This window comes from Sus scrofa, chromosome 5, assembly GCF_000003025.6.
Source record: "Sus scrofa isolate TJ Tabasco breed Duroc chromosome 5, Sscrofa11.1, whole genome shotgun sequence".
Classification (NCBI taxonomy): Eukaryota; Metazoa; Chordata; class Mammalia; order Artiodactyla; family Suidae; genus Sus; species Sus scrofa.
In genome coordinates this window covers 39,607,700-39,624,320 of record NC_010447.5, presented here as the reverse complement: position 1 = coordinate 39,624,320, position 16,621 = coordinate 39,607,700, and the positions used below count along the sequence as shown (strand labels likewise).

Genomic DNA, 16,621 nt, shown 5'->3' with positions numbered 1-16,621 from the left:
CCTAGAAAAAAGACCAAAAAAAAAGTACATTTAGGAGTTCTCTTGTGGAGCAGCAGGTCAAGGATCCAGCATTGTCACTGAAGTGCCTTGGGTCACTGCTATGGTACAGGTTTGATCCATGTCCCAGGAATTTCCACATGCCACAGGCAAGGCCAAAGAAAAAAAATAAATGTACTTTTTGCCATTTAAAGGCCAAACATCTCTTACTGTAATAGCTTGCAATTGAAAGACAATTTCTTAAAATAAGACATAGTTCCCTAAATAAGTAATTCTCAAACCGGGATATTTGTGCATATTCTTAAGTCTGTTGAGAATTTTTTTCTTTAAAGAGTACTGTTCAAATTTGAGAAGCACTGTATGATGCATTGTCTTTCCTATGGGTTTGTAATTCACTGGATTTTCTATAATTTGTCACTGGTTTTGATTTTGTACTACTATGTCTGGTCAGGTTTAGTAGTAGGGGAAGCTTTTGTGTTTGTGTAATCAAACTTCAATGACTAAGAAAATCTATTTCTTAAGCTAGTAAATTGTCTGCTATTCTCAGCAGCAGGCTTTGCTTTTAAAACCCTACATTTTTTGTTCCTATTCTTGAGAGTAGTTGAAAGGATTCCACAATATATTTTTATCATAGTCCATGGTATGTTTTACACACATTTTTTTCACACTAAACTTTTTAAGTTACATAACAGTCCATCCTATACTTATATGTGCTAAGTACTTCAGGTGAAAGTCTGTGTATATAACATATACATGAGAAATGCCTTTGTCATTTTATATGAGACACATAATTAATGAGGACATAATTTATCTTGATTCTGACATGGTTAAAAATACAGTGAAATTTATGGAATTTAAAAAACCTATTTTCAAGCAATTAATGCCAGAATTGGTGAATATATGGTATAGTGGTATTCCTACTCAGAAATCTAAATCCCAGACCTACCTACCACAGCCATCTACATGTAGTTTCTAAATAGGAGGGTGAGGGGATGGTAGGGAGCCTGAAAGGCAAGCCTACATACCTTAATGAAGCAGTGTGCATTAATGAAAAAAAAGGAAACATAGGCTTTAGGACTGCACTTTGAGTACAGTAGCACCTACTTGTATATAATTCTTTAAATTAAAATGAAATAAAATTAGAAATTTGGTTCCTCAGTCTCAACTATGCAGATCAGTCATAGCCAAAACTCAGTAGCTCAGTACCATATTTGATCATTCAGATAGAGAACATTTCTGTTATTCAGAAAGTTCTACTGGACCGCAGTCGTTCACTGCTTTAGAGTCAAAAAAGTGAGTTTGAATCTTGACTCTCATACATTACCTATGATTTCTAAGGGGCTAATTATAATGATATTAAAGTTTCTTTGTAATATAAGAGCATGATAAATGTCATTCTTAACTCTCATAACAGGTATTATTGGCCCTATTTTGTAAGTGAACAAACTGAAGTTAAGTAACTTCCCAAAGTGGTAGGGCTAGAATTTAGAGTGGCTTCACTTTTCTTATCTGTACAAAGGAGATAAGATCTATACCTCCCAGATTATGATACTTTAAGTGCCTGGCAAAGTGCCTGGTTAATAGTAGGTATTTGAGAATTTGTTTTTCTTCCTTTGAATAAAGAACTACAGTGAAAGAATGGGCTTCTTGACATGGTAACTATTTGGTATAAGTAAAATTCATTCTGTTATTTTCCAAGAGCTGAATCATACTGGTTCTGTCTTAACTTAGATTTAATATTGGTTTACTCTATTAGCTTAAAAGATGCATAGTGACTAGTTTGTCCTTATTTTAATATACATTCCACTCTATTATTTTTCAGAATAATCCTAAAATGTATACATTTATGATCAAATCTTATTCTCATGGAATTCTAAAGATTTTATTTTATTTTATTTTATTTTATTTTTTTGTCTTTTTGCCTTTTCTAGGGCTGCTGCCATGGCATATGGAGGTTCCCAGGCTAGGGGTCTAATCAGAGCTGTAGCCACCAGCCTACACCAGAGCCGCAGCAGCTTGGGATCTGAGCCGCATCTGCAACCTACACCACAGCTCACGGCAACGCCGGATCTTTAACCCACTGAGCAAGGCCAGGGATCAAACCTGCAACCTCATGGTTCCTAGTCGGATTCGTTTAACCACTGCGCCACGATGGGATTTCCCTAAAGATTTTATTCTTATCTAAGTAACTTTGAGAAACAAAATCCTTATTCCTTCTAGGATTGATCTGTATAATTCAGACCATTAAATAGCTTTAACCTTATCATTTTTTATGAATTTTATGCAAAAAGTATCAATACTGTTATTTTGGTCATTGAATTTGGGGTTGTGTTATTTCTTAAAAATACACGTTTGAGGAGTTCCCGTCGTGGCTCAGTGGTTAACAAATCCGACTAGGAACCATGAGGTTGCGGGTTCAATCCCTGGTCTTGCTCAGTGGGTTAAGGATCTGGCATTGCCGTGAGCTGTGGTGTAGGTTGCAGACGTGGCTCAGATCCTAAGTTGCTGTGGCTCCAGCCTAGACCAGTGGCTACAGCTCTGATTTGACCTGGGAACCTCCATATGCTATGGGAGCGGCCCAAGAAATGGCAAAAGGACAAAAAAAAAAAAAAAAAATACACGTTTGAGACCAGTAAGCGCAATTCTTCTTCCACCAGCCCCAGCCATTTTTAAAATAAAGGCAGTTCTTATTTCTCATGCATCCTGGAAATGAGTGAATTAGAGAAGTCAGTTAATCAAATCATCACACCTTCCTTTTAGCATTTTAAAATAAAATTTTAATTGTCCATCTCAATGAAAGGAATTGTCAGCATGAGTATTATGTCTAGGGGGATGGAAGGAATCCTATTAAAAGGATAAGGGTTTCTGAGCCCAGATCTCTTGACTTATTTCCCCGTCATCAGTCTGCTTGCCTATAGGTTTGCTAAGTCATCTGTCACTTGCTGTTAAAAATGTATTTACTTGGACATTTAAAAAAAAAAAAACAACCTTTCTAAATGAAAATATTTGTCCTAGTAACTTATCATTATTGTTATTAATCCTATATCTTCAGTATCTTATAATTTTCAAAGCAAGTTGAAAGCATTCCCGTATGTTAATATTCCATTTATTAAAGGTCAAGTTTTGTTTTGTTTTGTTTTTGCTTTATAGAGCAGCACTCACGGCATATGGAGATTTCCAGGCTAGAGGTCGAATTGGAGCTACAGCTGCTGGCCTATGCTACAGACACAGCAACGCCAGATCCTTAACCCACTGAGCGAGGCCAAGGATCGAACCTGCCAATCTCATGATTCCTAATTGGATTTATTTTTGCTGTGCTATGACAGGAACTCCCTAAAGGTCAAGTTTTTGACAGCACTTGCAATTTAGATAGTCACAAACTTGATACAAAATAGTGCTCTGACAAATTTGACACACAAGTGCTCTGTTAAACATATCACTCATACTACCTCATCTAACCCTCAGAGCAACCCTATGAGTTAGTATGAATATCCTTATTTTACAAATGAGGCAACTAGGCCTGGAAGAGATTGAATACTTTCCCGTAGTCACACAGCCCATAGGGTGTCATCATGAAGATAGTAGTCTTTAAGGTTATAAAAGAAAGAAAACTCAGTTTATTTCCAACAAAAACAGTTTAAGATTTTTGGAATTTAAAAGGTAACTTGTTGGAGTTCCCAAACCTGACATAGTGTTTGTGAGGATGCAAGTTCAATCCCTGGCCTCACTCAGTGGGTTGAGGATCTGGCGTTTCTACAAGCTGTGGTGTAGGTGGCAGATGTGTCTTAGATCCATTGTTGCCATGGCTGTGACATAGGCTTCAGCTGCAGCTCCAATTCAACCCCTAGCCCAGGAACTTCCAGTTGCTCCAAGTGCAGCTGTAAAAGAAAAAAAAAAAAAAAAAAAAAAAAAGGTAACTTGATTGAGAAAACTTAAGTATACCATATTAGAAAGACTATAGGACTTGGTCATTGGATTTTTATTTTTCTTCAGAACTAGCTACATTGTAGGGCAAGGATTCCTTGAAGTGTGTGTGTGTGTGTGTGTGTGTGCTGTAATTACCAAGCTCGTGTGATACCTGACAGGCCTGCTGGTCCCTTATATACTAGAACTTTTTAGGAATCTCCAAGCCAGATTTTGTCTTGTCCAGGGAAGTAGATTTCCTGTTGTTCATAAAGACGTCTTAAAGTTGAGTCTGAGATTCTATATGAACAGTTTTAAGAGATGAAAAATTAATGTAGTGAGATGGCTAAGAGCCTGAGACTGACACACCAGAGTACAAATCCCATATCACCTGCTATGGCTCTGTGACTTTGGGAAGTTATTTAATATGTTAGTCCTAGTTTCTTTATTAGCAGCCACTGTCTCATAGGGTTGCTTCGAGGATTAAATGAGGAAGAGCACACACATCATAGTACTTGATAAAAGAGTTAAACAGTCATTTATTTTCATTAACTTTTAACTAATACTATTAGTATTCTTCACATAATAGTATCTAAAAAGTACATTATGATACACATTTTCCTGTTAAGCTGTGGGAAATAGAGACCATAATATTCTTCTGCCAGTAGCTGTTTCATCTTTGGGTTTCCAGTGGCAAGGAGAGGACAGAGACCTCTTTGGCTTGAGGACTTTTGTGAAATTGTTTCAGTATCATAGTAAAGCCTGTCATTCTGGGAGTAAGCTATATAATGTTTCAAGTCCACTTCCTAAAGGAGTACCTTTTTTTTTTTGGCCACACCTGTGGCATGCAGAAGTTCCCTGGCCAGGGATTGAACCTAGGCCACAGCAGTGACAATGCTGGATCCTTAATTGCTAGGCCACCAGGGAACTCCTCAGAGGAGTAACTTTAATAAAAATGTAATCAGGTTAATTCACACCTTCTACATTGAGTGTAGTTTGCAGTTCCCTTCCAGGTCAGCCAGTTATTACGATTAGCATAATAATCTGTATTTTGTGCTAAGTAGCAGAAGTACTTTTAGGAGAGAGGAAAGAAATTAGCTGTAAATGCTAGTTTCATTTTCATTTTATTAATTCAGCAGGTACTTTTGGAGCCCTTTCTTTTCTCCAGGTGATATCTGGGTACAATTGATGAATAAGATGATCCTTATCCTCAGGAATTTTTAAATTGAGTGAGGGAGTTTTATACCCAAAGTTTTTCATCCTTGAGCACATCTAGTGATATTATACAGAGCTGGACATGAAATATTTGAAAGCTACGGTTTGGATTAAGTTACATAGACTTTCTTGGCACTGGGAGTAATGCTATGAACTTTAAGTACCTTCTTCCATTTCTAACAATAGTAAAAAGACAGTAAAGGAATATGTTTAATTTTATTGTTCCAGGATTTATAGGGGGCACATTTAGTTTTATATTCTTCTGCTCTGGTGGAAGAAAATAGCCTTCTGAAAGAGTACTGGATGAGAAGGCCCAGGTTCTGATCTCTGCTACTGATTGATTTTAGAAATAGCAACCTCACTGAGTCTCCCTTTCATGATTTGTAAATGGAGATAAAAGCACTTGTAATGCCTATTTATCAGTGTTCTCATGAAGACTGAATAGAAATATCAAGTATAAACAAGGTCAGGAAACAAATATAAGACAATAATAATTTAGGGGCATGGGTAGTTAGGAAGAAATAGATACTAGGAGTATTGATTTTTCAACTCTGTACAAATTAGAGTGTTTCAGTACTAGTTCTGAAGATATTTGTATTTATTCCCTTTGGAGAAGTAGTAACAGGGCAGTGTGTACAGCAGCTTGCCAAAGTTTTTTGGGTTTGTTTTGTTTTGTTTTTAGAATATTTCAAGTTAAAATATTACATTGCTTTGGATATGTTGGTCCTAAGAATAAATAAATAATTGTATTTTTCAGAAATACTGTGAAAAATAGAATGTAAAAATTTATGTGATGTTATTTAACCTCACATTATAAACTAAGCTACTGATGTTTTTATTTTTGTGTTTTTGTGGCTTTAGTGTGGATTTGTTTTCAAACCCAAATATTGTATAGGGAAAATCAGTATTTGAAAGTTGATATTTGCCTGAGTCACAGCAATAAATGGGAACAATGTCACAAACATAGTTTTTTTTTGTTGTTGTTTTAAGGCTGCACCCACGGCACATGGAGGTTCCCAGGCTAGGGATCGAATTGGAGCTACATATGATGGCCTACACCACAGCCACAGCAACACAGGATCTGAACCATGCCTTCAACCTACACCACAGTCCACGGCAACGCTGGATCCTTAACCCACTGAGCAAGGCCAGGGATCTAACCCACAACCAGTGGTTCCTATCGGATTCATTTCCACTGCACCACAACGGCAACCCCTCACAAACATAGTTTTAATATTAGTTTTTATATGCCATATGTATATATAGAATAAATGGCAGTTTTAATTGTTATTTCTCTTTTCTTCATTTCTATGTGATTTCAGTCTGAATCTAAACTTTATAATGGCTCGGAGAAGGATAATTCAGCTTCAAGCAAGCTCACAAAAAAAGAATCTCTCAAGGTTAGTTTCCAGTTATTTTATAACTAATGTTATGCTTTGCATGTGCTTTTGAAAGTAGGCTAATAAGATAAAGAAAAATTACAGGAAAAAAAAGTTAATGTTTGTATATCACACTGGAGTCAGCTGACAAGGCCCTTTGATGACTGTCCCAGGGCTGCTCTGGCCTCAGCTGGCTGTTTGGGAGCAGGGCTGAGGCCTAGATGTTTCTGCATAGTTATACTTAAGCCAGGGACATCACTGTGCTATGGAACACCTGATGGGAAGCTTTGCTGCCCTTTGAAATTTGCATTTACTAAGTGTATATCATGGGCTGAATTTGGCCCATGGATAGATTTTTTTTTTTTTTTGATCTACACAATTTTTAAAAATTTGAGCCAACAGTTACAAGTACAGAGTTCCAGCTTCTCTTAAGAAATATATGATCTTGGGCCTGTCTTCCAAAATAGCCACAGATCCTGGAGCTTAAGAGACATATGCTTTCCAGTTGATTCTTGATTCTCATATAGTCTCTTTAACTCTCATTTTTTTCCCATATCTAATCCTGTATATGTTTGCATTTGCAACCCCATATTAAATCTGTTAATTCAGATATGCATATTAATAAAAAAGTTTAAAATTTTTTATTAAAGTATAGTTGATTCACAATGATATGTTAATTTCTGCTGTACAGAAAAGTGATTCAGTTATCAAAGTCTAACTTTGTTAACTATTAAAACTTTGTTGTGTGCATGTAAATCTCTTTACCATTAAATGTAGCTAGGAGGATTTTGTGTTATGGTTTTTAAAAGAAATCGCTCATAGGTTATTTTCTCCCATTTATAAATAGTAACAAAGCAATAATAATATTTCATTAATCCACGGCTGCTTACCCAGATTATCTCAGAAGTGACTTATGAAGGGTAAAACTCTGGTAATTTGAATGAATTTCACAGTTGGTAGTTTCTGAATTATTTATAGCTATGTGTCAGGAAAAAGAGCAAAATTACCAGTTGTTTGTATATGAAAAACTGACAACAGAGTAGATTTACATCAGTAAGAGACTATAGTAAGAAAAATTATAAAAGCAGTATAGCATGGTGATTAAAAGCCTGTCTTTTAGAGCCAGTCTGCCTCTATTTGAATTCTGCTTCTAAGACTTACTGTGTGAGTTACTGGGCAAGTTATTCTTTGTCCCTCAGTTTTCTCATCTCTAAAATCAGAATAATGATAGTCCTACTTCCCAAGGTTATTGTCAGTATTAATGAGGTAATACATATAAAGTGTTTATAACAGCCGCTGGTACACAGAATGTGCCCAATAAATGTTACGTCTTATTATTGTATTCATACTAGGAATATTGTATAGCAGTTAAAAGAATGAAGTAGACATTAGAATGGAAATAGAAGTGAAATGCTACAAAAAATATTGACAGGAGAATCTTTTTTATGTATTAAAAAAACAAAAACAAACACAAAAGCTATGTATTTCTATAGGTTGTATACATAGAAAAGGCCTGAAAGGGTAGCATTTTCCTTAAGGTTAATAGTCATCAGTTTTGGGGATCAGGATAAGATAGAGTATAATAAAAATGCCCTTTAGCTTTACTAGTGTTGTTTGAAATTTTTACTATGAGTTTGTATTCATGTACTGTATAATTTTAAAAGGTAAAATTCTTTAAAAATATACAGAGAACTGGACTAGTGATCAGAAAAACTAGATTCTAATCTTGCTTTTCTGAAAATCCTACCAAATCTTAAAAAAACAAAACAAAACAGGAGTTCCCGTCATGGCGCAGTGGTTAACGAATCCGACTAGGAACCATGAGGTTGCGGGTTCAATCCCTGGCCTTGCTCAGTGGGTTAACGATCCGGCGTTGCCGTGAGCTGTGGTGTAGGTTGCAGACGCGGCTCGGATCGTGCGTTGCTGTGGCTCTGGCGTAGGCTAGTGGCTACAGCTCCGATTCGACCCCTAGCCTGGGAACCTCCATATGCCGCAGAAGCGGCCCAAAGAAATAGGAAAAAACAAACAAACAAAAAAACAAAACAAAACAAAACAAAAACCTTCTTCTAGCCTAAGATGCTTGAATTCTAAGAGGTTTAGAATTTTTTTCTTTTTTTTTTTTTTTTTTTTTTTCTGTCTTTTTGAGGGCTGCACCCAAGGCATTTGGAGGTTAGCAGGCTGGGGGTCTAGTCAGAGCTGTTGCTGCCAGCCTATGCAACAGCCACAGCAACGCCAGATCTGAGCCATGTCTGTGACCTGCACCACAGCCCATGGCAACGCCAGATCTTTAATGCATTGAGCAAGGCCAGGAATCAAACCCGCAATCTCATGGTTCCTAGTCAGATTTGTTTCTGCAGAGTCATGACAGGAACTCCAGTTTAGAATTTTATACTCTGCATTCTGTAGAGCTAAAAAATTGAAAAGAAATTGCCTACTTCTAATGAAATTTTAATTTTCCTGTCATTTCTATAAAAATAGGTACAGAAGAAAAATTACCGAGAAGAAAAGAAGAGAGCCACAAAGGAGTTACTCAGTACAATCACAGATCCTTCTGTTATCGTTATGGCTGACTGGTTGAAGGTCAGTTTGTATTGACTCTTGAATTCAAATTGCTGGATATTTACCTACTGGCATAGGAAAGCCCAGAGTGCCCTTAAAGCCTACAAGACAAAAACTATTCCTAGGAGATTGTTTTTCACTAACAAAGAAGCTATTAATGGTATCCCAGAGGATCTATGTTCCAGTCTTAATGGAAAGAAGGAACCATAACATTGCATAACAATAGCATCAGATATGGATAGCAGTTCTTTTAGAAAGGCTTTTTGATATATGTGACATGGTATAGTCTAATCAATATGCTATAAAGGAATATTTTGTTTGCTGTTCACATTATCACTTAATATTATTGTAGACTTGGTATATGTGCATTTTTGAGAAATTATAAGACAAAGTTAATGTAAAAGTTATTTGAAAAGCATTAATTTTCAGAAAAACATACGTATTGCTGTTTGCATTCCTTATTTTTAAATTCAAATATAATTGATTTACAATGTCTTAATTTCTACTGTACAGCAAAGTGATTCAGTTTTACATATGTATATACATTCTTTATATATATATATGTGTTTATTGTTTTGCATTATGGTTTATCACAGAGTATTGAATATAGTTCCCTGTGCTATGTAGTAGGACCTTGTTGTTTGTCCATTCTGTATGTAGTAGTTTGCATCTGCTAACCCCAAATTCCCAATCTCTCCTTCCCCTACTGCCTCCCCCACCCCCTGGTAACCACAAGTCTGTTCTCTATGTCTGTGAGTCTGTTTCTGTTTCATAGATAGTTTCATTTGCATCATATTTTAGGTTATACACATAAGGGATATCACATAGTATTTGTCTTTCTCTTTCTGATTTACTTCACTTAGTATGGTAGTCTATAGTTGCCTCCATGTTGCTGCAAATGGCATTATTTCATTCTTTTTTATGGCTAATATGTACTACATCTTCTTTTTTTTTTGTCTTTTCTAGGGCTGCACCCACAGCATATGGAGGTTCCCAGGCAAGGGGTCTAATTGGAGCTGTAGCCACCGGCCTACACCAGAGCCACAGCAACGCGGGATCCAGGCTGCGTCTGTGACCTACACCACAGCTCACGGCAATGCCAAATCCTTAACCCACTGAGCAAGGCCAAGGATCAAACCTGCAATTTCATGGTTCCTAGTCGGATTTGTTAACCTCTGAGCCACAACAGGAACTCCTTTGTTGTTGTTGTTGTTGTTGTTGTTGTACTACATCTTCTTTATCCATTCATCTTTTAATGGACATTTTAGATTGTTTCCATGTCTTGACTATTATGAATAGTCCTGCCATGGGAATGCATGTGTCTTTTTAAATTATATTTTTGTCTGGATATATGCCCAGGAATGGGATTCCTAGATCATATGGTAGTTCTAGATTTACTTTTCTGAGGAACCTCCGTAGTGTTTTCCATAGTGGTTGTACCAGTTTACAATTCCCACCAATAGTGTAGGAGGATTCCCTTTTCTCCACACCCTCTCCAGCATTTATTATTTTTAGACTTCTTAATGACAGTCATTCTGACTGGTGTGAGGTGGTGCCTCTTTATAGTTTTGATTCACATTTCTCTAATAATTAATGATGTCAAGCATCTTTTTATGTGCCCATTGGCCATCTGTTTGTACCTTATTCTTTTGGCCTTTGACTAGACCCACTTATTTTTACCTTCTTTTCTACCATCCTAATCACCCTGTCCCCTTTATCATTCTTACTTGTAGGATACTTGTTAGGAATCTTTAGACCAGTGCTAACTTTAAGAATGACCTTGTAAGACCCTGACTCCCAGGAAGTTTTAGTACATAGCTCTCACCTAAAAAAATCACCCCAGCCATGAAAGTTTTCCACTTTCCCAAGAGTAAATATAACCTCTAACCTAAAATCCTTATGAAATCTGTTGTGGAAATTCACTTACTAAAATGGAAGTCTAAGGATAATTTCCTTGATAGTTCAAGTAATACTGGTATTCATCTTCAGTGTTATTCTGAAAAACACCTTCTGACTTATATTGGCTCTACTTACTCAGTCTTTAAGCTCCAGATCTCAGTACTAGGAAAGTATATTTTAATGGTCCCTGCCCTGGTTAGGAAGACCATTCTACTTGGTATGTTATTTTCTACCTGTTGACTCAGTCTGTCCTTAGAATTTAAGTTCCTCAGAAGCAAGAGTCATGCTATTTTCATGTTTATTTGCCATGCTTGCCTTTTGGTAGCTTAACGAACATATATCTAGTGAATCTAAAGTGTACATTCTATGGAAATTTTAGATTAAAATACTCTATTTACCTCTCTTTGATTAGTATCTTGTGAAGCAGAAAGATAAAAACAGAGCCTTATTCCTTAAATAAACTTATCTTTCTGTAGATTCGTGGTACTCTAAAGAGCTGGACCAAACTGTGGTGTGTGTTGAAACCCGGGGTGCTACTGATCTATAAAACCCAAAAAAATGGTCAATGGGTAGGAACAGTCCTTCTGAATGCCTGTGAGATCATTGAGCGTCCATCAAAAAAAGATGGCTTTTGTTTTAAACTCTTCCATCCTTTGGAGCAGTCTATTTGGGCGGTGAAGGTAAGTAAGCATTTGTTATATAGGTAAAATGTAGAGATGACTGACTATGAGTAGAACCGAGATAAATCAGTGAATGATTGCTGTCCTCTGTCAGCTTAAAATATGTTTCTCTTTTCAGTTACACCATTCCTTTTTCTTTCTTTACCCACAGTGAAATATGCGCCAAAAGCCTTAGTTTTACCTTTAAGATCAAACTTAAAAATTTCTCCAGGAGTTCCCGTCGTGGCGCAGTGGTTAACGAATTCGACTAGGAACCATGGGGTTGCGGGTTCGGTCCCTGCCCTTGCTCAGTGGGTTAACGATCCGACGTTGCCGTGAGCTGTGGTGTAGGTTGCAGACGCAGCTCGGATCCCGAGTTGCTGTGGCTCTGGCGTAGGCTGGTGGCTACAGCTCCAATTCGACCCCTAGCCTGGGAACCTCCATATGCCGTGGGAGCGGCCCAAGAAATAGCAACAACAACAACAACAACAACAAAAAGACAAAAAAAAAAAAAAAAATTTCTCCAGAAAATGTTCTGAAATTTATATTTATATTATCTCTTTTCCATGGGTATTCAGTTAGTACTGTTTTTTCAGTTTGCAATTACCAGCTTTGCCTTGTAATATTGTATCATGTTTAATGTGTTTTTCTCTTTATCAAATTATAAGGTCCCCAGAACAGAATTGGCCATTTATTTTGGTGGTCTTTCCTGTAGCGATGTAAATATGAGATAAGAAGCCTATAAGTAGAACAGTCCTACTTACTCTTGAGAGGTCGTTCTCTTTGAAAATGGAGCTTCAATGCTTTTATAACTAAAAAGCATTACCATGATCACTTAGAAAATAGAAATCCTTTGTTTGATAAACTACTAAGGAATTCTACAAACAGTAGACATGTAATACATGCTGACTGAATAAATGAATCTGGCTTAAGTTTTCTTTTTCTTTTCTTTTTTTTTTTTTTTTTGGCTGTGCCTGTGGCATGCAGAAGTTTCCAGGCCAGGGACAAGGAGCCACAGCAGTGACAATGTTAAATTCTTTTTTTTTTTTTTTTGTCTTTTGTATTTTTAGGGCCACAACTGCGGCAGATGGAGGTTTCCAGGCTAGGGGTCAAAATGGAACTACAGCTGCCGGCCTACATCACAGCCACAGCAACACCAAATCCAAGACGAGTCTGTGACCTACACCACAGCTCATGGCAACGCTGGATCCTCAACCCACTGAGCAAGGCCAGGGATCAAACCCACAACCTCATGGTTCCTAGTCGGATTTGTTTCCACTACGTCACAATGCCAAATCCTTAACCACTAGGTCACCAGGGAACTCTCAGCTTAAATTTTTACAAAGGATCCTTGTTTTAGTTTCTTAAGTCAGTTACACTTGAATAAAGGTATTAGGACTCCTCCTTTAGGAAAACAACCTAATTGAGATTAGAGCTAACTAAAAATAGCTTCAGCTTTTTAATTAGTTGGATATTGCTTAATACACCTAGAAAAAGACCTGGACTTTTACCTTTATTTCAGTAGTCCAGAGTCATAGCAGGAGTAAATTTAGGATTACAAAGTTAGTTTTATTCTGAGATCATGTACTTCCCATAGGAGAAAGAATTCAAGCCGTGAAACCTCTGGTATTTCTGTATCATGTAATTCTCAAGTGAAAAAAAAGTTTCAAAATCTTTTATATATATATGATTTATTCTTTACTGCTATTCTTAGGAATCGTAAAAATTATAATGAATTTTTAAATCATTAAAAAATACTTTAAAATGTCAAATTATTTCACTCCAAATATTGGTGGGGGGGGATTTGTATAGTTATATAAACATGAGAATATTCTTCACAAACAAAACCTGCTTAGGACATTGTTAAACGGCTTCAAAGTCAATGTCTATGGTTAGGTAATGGTTATGGTTATAAACTTTTACTTTGTGTCAGGGACTCTTTTCTGCATGTTACATGGAATCTTTTTAAAATACTCATACCTGTAAGGGTAATACAAATTTCCTCTTTTACCCATATAAAGGGATTGAGGCCTAAATAGGTTACTTAAGTAATTTTTCTAGCATGGAATCAAGATTGAAGTGCAGGACTCAGAGTCCTGCCCTACTCGGATTCTGGGAACTGGACCATAAATTATAAAGCTACTTTAAAGTCCCCAAGGGATATTACAGGGTTTGTTAAAATCATATTGATTTGTTTCTGCTTTTTTCATTTTAAATGTCCATCTTTACTTGCTAATGTTTATGCTTCTTAAAATCTGTATTACTCTTTGATCCGACAACCTTGAAAAATTATGCTTTTTCAATCAAAATTATATTATAAATTCTATCCTCATTTTTTTTTCCAGATAAGAACTATGTCCATCTAATATTAGCCTTGGTGATACTAATCACTGTAAAGTTCTTGGTGATGTATACTTCTAAAACAACCCCATCACCACCAGCAACAATATATTTTTTTCTCTCTTGTTTCTGGAAAAATAAAATTAGCTTTTAAGTTGATATTTATAAACAAGTGTGTCATTGGTTGTGAAATGGAGATTCATTTTTCCCTGGACCTAGTAAAAAATTATTTCTCCTTTTCTTATAAACTATAACTATATTTCCAGCTATTTCTTTATGCCTCCAGAAATTTAGTATTTCTTTTGTGATAGAGAAATTCCCTGTTAAATTAAAATTTCATCTAGTATGGTAAATTTTAGGTTTCTTCTTAACATGTGAACAAGAGGCAGAGGTAATATTTAATGTTAACTATAAAATCAGTTTCCAGGTAAGGACGTAAATTTGTTGGAAGAGGAAAACTTTCCTCAATACTAACAGTTACCTTCTCAAGAAGCATGAAATTGAAGCTTGTTTGCTTTTAAAAATTATAATACATGCCTCAAATTATTATAGATAATAGTAGATAATACGAAGTTGAGATCTCATAATACTGTACACCATTTACTTTGTTTATTTTTCTTTTAAGGGTCCAAAAGGTGAAGCAGTTGGATCTATAACTCAGCCCTTACCTAGCAGTTATTTAATCATCCGAGCCACTTCAGAGTCAGATGGTAAATACAAGTGATGGATTGGATTTTGGTCCTCATTTTTATGGGTTTATTTTATATATCACTTCATTTTCCTCTGGGGAAATGTGTCTTCAGGCTGGAATTTGCAGCAGAGGTATTATAATCATAAATTGCTTAGGACAGTAAATATATCATTAACTTGGCTAACAAACAGGGAAATCAGATGGGAAGGAAGCATTATATAATTGAATGATAAATTAGCAGCCTCGAGTTTTCTTCTTCATCTTTTTTTCCTTGTTTTTTAGGACCACATCTGGTGGCATATGGAAATTCCTAGGCTCTAGGGATCAAGTCAGAGCTGCAGCTGCCTGCCTATACCACAGCCATAGCAACATGGGATCCAAGCCACCACTGTGACCAGCACCACAGCTCATGACAACCAGATCCTTAACCCACTGAGTGAGGCCAGGGATTGAACCCACATCCTCATGGATACTAGCCGGGTTTGTAACCCACTGAGCCACAACAAGACCTCCTTTTCTCCATCTTTTATTGACATATTAATGCCTTGTTGACTTAGTTAGTATTCTCTGTGATAACACATTAAGTTTTGTCATTTTAGAAATACATTTAATACTGTTTCTATTTTATCATTAAACGTTAACATAAGACATTGTATACACTATTTTGATTTTTTTTTTTTTTTTTTTTCTCTTTTTGGCTGCGCCATGGCATATGGAGTTCCCAGGCCAGGGATCAGATCCAAGCTGGAGTTGTGGCCTATGCTGCAGCTGCTGCAACACCGGACCCTTATTCCACCATGCCAGGCCGGGGATCAAACCTGCATCCCAGGCCTCTAGAGATACCACCAATCCCTCTTGCCCCACAACAAGAACGCCTGATTTTTTTTTATATGGGACATTCAAATACAAACTTCTGTACTTTATTACTTAATAATTACTGAAGCAAATATAGGTAGAGTATAACTTATATGAAAGCAAGGTAACTTTAAAACCTTAATAATTGATGATGTAATTTTTTCTTCATTTTTATGTTTTACAGTTTATACTAGCTTAGCCTAGGGAATTGTATAATCTTTTAAAGTTTACTTTTACCAGATGATTATTTTTTTAATTAAAATATCAAGAGTTCCTGTCGTGGCTCAGCAGAAACTAATCTGACTAGTAACCAGGAAGATGCAGGTTTGATCCCTGACCTTACTCTGTGGGTTAAGGATTTGGTGTTGCTGTGGCTGTGGCGTAGACCAGCAGCTACAGCTCCATTTTGACCCCTAGCCTGGGAACCTCCATATGCCGAGGGTGCGGCCCTTAAAAGACAAAAAAAAAAAAAATCATAAACGTGAGTTTTCATTATGAAATTGAATTATTTGGCTGGTATTTCTAAAGTATCTTGAAATAAATACATATGACATTGAAGAGCAACTAACTTTTTTTTCTGCTGATACTGTTCTAAATTTTAATTTTAAAAATAAAGTTATTAATGTTTCTGCTAACTAATATGGCAGTTAATAACAGTATTGTACAGGTATTTTTCTGACTTAAAATTTTCCATACGTGTAAGCAGAATGGATGCTAGCCATGGGATAGATGTCCAGTCAATAACAAAATATTTTAGATAGTTTATTTATAGTAGAAACATAATCCCTTTAGTGTATTTTATGTACTTTGTTTATCTTCAAGTTATACTATGCGTTAATGTTCAAAGATTTTAAAAATAAAGTACATTTATTTTAGGTCAGGTATATTTTTTAATGTACATAGTGCTATGTATTTACCAGTGATTTCTAGGTATTTAAAATGTAAAAAGCACTTGCTAAACTTGAAAAATTGCTTTAAGAAACCCTGGCAGGACTTTATGTTCAAGTTAACTTTTACAGTCCATGTTTCTGAGAGCAATAATAACTGTTTAAAAGTTAGCGGTGTTGGAGTTCCTGTCGTGGCTCAGTGGTTAACGAATCTGACTAGGAACCATGAGGTTGCGG

At 36.2% G+C, this 16,621-nt stretch overlaps 1 protein-coding gene across 8 annotated transcripts in view; it reads left to right on the top strand.

Annotated features, from left to right (window-relative positions):
* OSBPL8 (oxysterol binding protein like 8) overlaps positions 1–16,621 on the top strand; it is a 176,520-nt gene that overhangs the window by 120,335 nt on the left and 39,564 nt on the right. For all 8 annotated transcript variants that reach the window (XM_013988326.2, XM_005655647.3, XM_005655643.3 and 5 more), the window contains 4 exons: positions 6,438–6,515; positions 8,973–9,074; positions 11,429–11,632; positions 14,577–14,661. In XM_013988326.2, coding sequence (XP_013843780.1) covers positions 6,438–6,515; positions 8,973–9,074; positions 11,429–11,632; positions 14,577–14,661 — 469 coding nt within the window. The remainder of the gene's footprint in view (positions 1–6,437; positions 6,516–8,972; positions 9,075–11,428; positions 11,633–14,576; positions 14,662–16,621) is intronic.